Source organism: Argentina silus (assembly GCF_951799395.1).
Source record: "Argentina silus genome assembly, chromosome: 9".
NCBI lineage: Eukaryota > Metazoa > Chordata > Actinopteri > Argentiniformes > Argentinidae > Argentina > Argentina silus.
This window is the reverse complement of record NC_139663.1, coordinates 5274011-5279010: the sequence shown is the minus strand read 5'-3', so window position 1 is coordinate 5279010 and position 5000 is coordinate 5274011. Positions and strand designations below refer to the sequence as shown.

The following is a 5000-nucleotide window of genomic DNA, read 5'->3' as shown; positions in this document are numbered from 1 at the left end:
CCACCTCCAAAGTCCTTTGTGTTTGAAATCTCATCCTGCAGACTGAGATGTGTTTGGTTTTGGTTTAAATTTCCACCAGATGGACTTGTTGTCACAGACCCAGGTGCAGTGGCTTAAAGGTCCCTCGTCGAATTGACCTTTGACCCCTCAAGTAGGGCAGTCAAGGGCACCAGCCAGCGTCCCTCCAGCCATATTGTAAATATAGGCCTCAAACTTTGCTGTTATCGCTCCCTCAGAGAGGGAGGAGCAGCTAGCCAGTTCAGCTCTGAGAGAACCATATGTTTGGAGGACAAATTTGATCCATTACAGCAATTCCCAAGACCGAGCTTGTCTTCTATTGTTTGCATTCTAAACCCAAGTAGGAATGGCAAATATGACAAGCCAAGCCTGTAGTTATTCGTGTATATACAACACCAGCTGCATTGGACCTGAAGGATTATATAGTTTCCAGAGTCGTGACGACCAGGCGAAATGCAACTCAGTGGCTGCTGTCTTGTCTTATCAGTCCTCTTCCTCTCTCTCCCGCTCTCTCCCTCTCTCTCTCTCTCTCCCTCTCTCTCCCTCTCTCTCTCTCTCTCTCTCTCTCTCTCTCTCTCCCTCTCTCTCTCTCTCTCTCACCCGCTCTCTCCCTCTCTCTCCCTCTCTCTCTCTCTCTCCCTCTCTCTCCCTCCCTCTCTCTCCCTCTCTCTCCCTCTCTCTCTCTCTCTCTCTCTCTCTCCCTCTCTCTCCCTCTCTCTCTCGCCATCTCAGCAGCCCCAGGGTATCCTCGATTCTCAGGGAGTCTAGCTCATACCTTCCTTCCCATGAGCCACTTGGATCACCATGCCAACAGCGGAGTCCTCTACGGGCAGCACCGTTTCTATGACACCCAAAAAGGTGAGTCTAAAAATGAATTAAAATTCAATCAGACAGAAATAAGACATTTAAATCCAGTTTATATAACAAAGTATGATGTAATTTGATTTTGGATATTGATATGTGGATGCCCGTAAGGATACTATCTTGAAAGTGAAATAATTGAATCCTGTCATCACAATTTCTTTCCCCCTTGGCTAATGCACGTCTTTTTATGAGCCTGTCCTGCTTTGCTATCTTCCAGAGAACTTCTATCTAAGAAGCCTTCCGTCCCAGCCTCCTCTCATCTCAGCCAACCACGGTCTGCCGCCCATCTCCAGGGCGGGGCCAGGTCACCCTCAGGGGTCCTGCAGCAGGGACAGGGACCCAGGGGGTGGGACCAGCCTACACAAGGGTCTGAAAGAGGGGGCTGTAGAGAGGGGGGTGGTCCCCAGCACCAAGGACAAGGAAAGGTCCAGCAGCAAACAGGAGGCCAAGGAACGACAGCACCACAGCCACCAGCCCCAGCCCACACACCACCACCACCCCCACCCCCATCCTCACCACCACCAACAGCATTCCCAGTACCCCCAGCACGCTGTCTCCCTGGAGGAGGTCAACAGTAGGGCCCTGGAGAGGCACAAGGCAGCCCTGGCCATGGAGTACAAAGAGCACCAACAGGCCATGGGCAAGCCCCTCAGCGCCTGCCTGCTCAACGGCAAGATGCAGAACGGGGACTCAGGGGCCAACACCAAGGCCTCCATGTCCAGCTGTGGAGGGGAGGTGGTGGGAAGGGGGGCTATGGTGGGTGGGGGGAGCAGCCAGGCCAGACATATGGTGGCGAGTGGGAACGGCCGCTGCACCAAGGAGGGGGTGAGTGGGGAGATGAGGATCAGCGAGCAGCCTTCAGATTGTCTGGAGAGGGGCCAGGCGCTCCACCATTCTCTGCCCTATTCTGTAGCCCCAACCCTACACATGGGCTCTGCAGCTGGGGGGGCCCACCCTCACGCCCACCCCCACCCACACCCCCACCCTGGGGGCTTCCACTGTCTACAGCTCCACCCCAGCCACCCACACCATCCCCACCACACCCACCACACACACCATCACCCAGACTTCTTCTACCCGCCCCCCTCTGCCCCCATTGCCAACCCCTCCCCGCACGATAGAGGGCCGGCCAGTGGAGGGAGAGACCCTAAGGTGACCGGGCCAACATTTGTACCATCTGTAGGCCACCCGGGGGACAAGTCCAGTGGCCCATTCCAACTGGGCAACCCCGACTGCCAAGGGGTGGGCAGTGGGGGTGGCAGTGCCAAGGACAAGGCCATGGAGAAGAGCGGGGGTGGTGGGGGGCACCCCAGTAGTAACTGGCACAGGAAACAACAACAACAACAACAACAACAACAGCAGCAGCAGCAGCAGCAGCCCCCCCAACAACAGCAGCACCCGTACAGAAAGGCTGAGAAGGCTCCAGACTGGATGCAGAATCACCATCACCAACTCCAACAACAGCCCCAGCCCCAACAACAACCCCAGCAACCCCACCCCCAGCCCCAACAGCAACCCCACCCTCAGCCCCAGCCCCAGCCCCAGCCCCAGTCCCAGCCCCATCCTCAGCCTCAGCCTCAGCCCCAGCCCCAGCCCCAGCCCCAGCCCCAGCCCCAGCCCCAGCCCCAGCCCCAGCCCCAACAGCAACCCCACCCCCAGCCCCAACCCCAGCCCCAGCCCCAGCAGCACCAGGCAGTCCGCTCCCGCAGTGTAGAGTGTGTCAACAGCAGCGTGGACACAGACGTGTTCAGGCCATCGCTGCCACAGGGGGCCAAGGCAGGCCACTCCGTCCCCCACTCAGTGAACACCTCACCCTACAGAGACTGTTCCCACCCTGGTCCCCCGCCCAATGCCTCTCCCCTGGGGGGGAAAGGCATGTCTCAGCATGGGGGAGGTGGGCCTGGGTCTGGGGCAGGAGGGAGCTGCTCCTTACAGAGAGACGGACAGAAGGTGGCCAGGATCCGCCACCAGCAGCATGGCAGGCCCGGCCCGGACGCCCCCCCAGCAGAGATCAACCAGGGCAACACCAGTCAGGACCTTAAGAGGAAACTGGAGATGCCACAGTATGCCTACAGCAACAGCGGGCATCATCCCCAGCAGCCCCCAGTGCCCCCGTGGGCCATGAGACCCCCCCACCACGTTCACCCAGAGGAGGAGCAGCAACAGCGCAAGGCCTACATGGAGTCCCTCAGTAGAGGAGGCAGCACTAGCGGCAGGCAACACTCCCAGCAACAACCAGGCATGGGCCTCCCTGCTCCTCCTCCTCCTCCCCCACCTCCCCCTCCTCCAGCCCCCAGCCAGCAGGAGCCCCAGGGCCCGTCACAGGGGGAGAGCAGCGCCATGAAGAGCCTCTTGAAGTACAGCAACCAGCAGCAGCCTCTGCTCCTCTCCCAGAAGAGCCCCTTCGGGGGCCTGGGGAGCCTCAAATCCAACGCAGGCGGAGGAGCAGGAGCTGGAGGCAGCTGCGTCCTGCAGGGCAGCAAACAGGCCCTGCCCACCAGGAAGGGCCCCGCCAATGATGGCGAGCGCTCGGATTGCGGGGGGAGGGGCCGGGAGATGGGGGAGGCGGGACACGGGGAGGGAGAGGTGCGCCAGCCTCCCGTGGGCATCGCGGTAGCCGTGGCGAGGCAGAGGGAGCCGCCCTGTCGGCCAGTGGACGGCCACCCCAGCAGCAGACAGGGGAGGGTGCATCCCTCCATGAAAGGTAAGGGGGGTGGGGGGACCTCGGAGCCCTTTGAGGCGCTGCTTAAATAAACAGAGGAACAGGGGACTGAGCACAGCTTGTTTATCTACGACCTCTAGAAGACCTCGCTGATGAAAAATAAACAACAGGCTTTGCCAAGGCCTAAAGTAGAACCAGCTTTATTTGTCTAAACAGTTAAAACAGCCTTGCACTGGGAGTACTTGATTAAGCCTCAGTAGTGCTGTAGTGTGAATGGTTTTGGGAGAGACATGTAGGTGGTGTTGGGGAATAAGACTGTAGCACAGGCGAGGGGCAGGCAAGTCAAGTGTGACTCGGAGGTGAGGAGAATTAGGACTCACCAGGGGTAAGATGCTAAAGGCTAGCCACTAAGCTAATGTTTATCTCTCAGGCCCACCTCGCTCCATATATCCCTCGGACCCCGCCGGAGAGGAGGAGAGGAAGAGGATGAGTGGAGAACAGATGGGTCTTACCTGCCTAGACAGAGACAGAGAGACCTACAGGTGAGACCCTTCTATAGTTCCTACACAATATCATACTTCTAAGAAGTTCATCTGCCTCCTCAATTGACCTTCTTTGTTGCACATCTTTCCTGATTGGTCCCTTTGTTCTGATATCAGGGACAATAAGGACAGGGTGGAGTTTGCAAGGATACATCCCTCCAACAGTTGTCATGGGGACCTCACCTCTCATCTCATGGTGCCAGGCGGGACTTCCCTACAATCTGGCCAATTAGGAGACCCTTCTGCACACACCCATTCTGCCCATCACCATTGGATGCCAAGAACTGGAAGCCCCTCCATATGGATGACAGGCCACTCTTATGGTGAGCGATGTCATGAGTGCATAGAAGCGATAACATGACACACACATATATATCAGGATAGATATCTTCTATATCATTATCACAATGTTGCATTATGCTTTTGCAGTATTGTCTTACTATATGTTACAGGAGAGTTCTAATGGTTTAGAAATGCTCAAATGTATTTTTTTCGCAGGGATCGGACACACATCCCTGCACCAGAATCTGCCCCCTGGTTTTTCTGCAGCCATGCAAGGCCCTCTGCAGCCTGTTCTGCCCATGCCCCAGGACCCTTCTGCCCAGCTGGTGGTACTGCCCTCAGAGCCTGCTTCCCACCCAGCCACTCATCACCTGGGTATGCCCCCCCCCCCCCCCCCTGTCCTTACCCCCTACCCTCAACCTACCATGCAAACACCCTGAGTCACTTCATCTCCTCACTGTTGTCTTTTACCTCCCATAGACTGGTTTTATTAGGGCAATTATTTCATTTGAAACTACATGGGTTGGGTGTTGTTCATATTGGGGTAACATTAAAACGGCTCAGTTGGGTGCCTCAGTATAGGCCTATGAAGCTGATGAGCTTTCTCTTAATGGTTTTTCTCTCTTCCTCTG

At 56.8% G+C, this 5000-nt stretch overlaps 1 protein-coding gene across 1 annotated transcript in view; it reads left to right on the top strand.

Moving 5' to 3' along the window:
* The window catches only part of bahcc1a (BAH domain and coiled-coil containing 1a), a 67894-nt gene that overhangs the window by 39320 nt on the left and 23574 nt on the right, over positions 1-5000 (top strand). The window contains exons 4-9 of the mRNA XM_083676628.1: positions 751-876; positions 1100-2379; positions 2554-3586; positions 3975-4086; positions 4204-4409; positions 4585-4743. Coding sequence (XP_083532754.1) covers positions 751-876; positions 1100-2379; positions 2554-3586; positions 3975-4086; positions 4204-4409; positions 4585-4743 — 2916 coding nt within the window. The remainder of the gene's footprint in view (positions 1-750; positions 877-1099; positions 2380-2553; positions 3587-3974; positions 4087-4203; positions 4410-4584; positions 4744-5000) is intronic.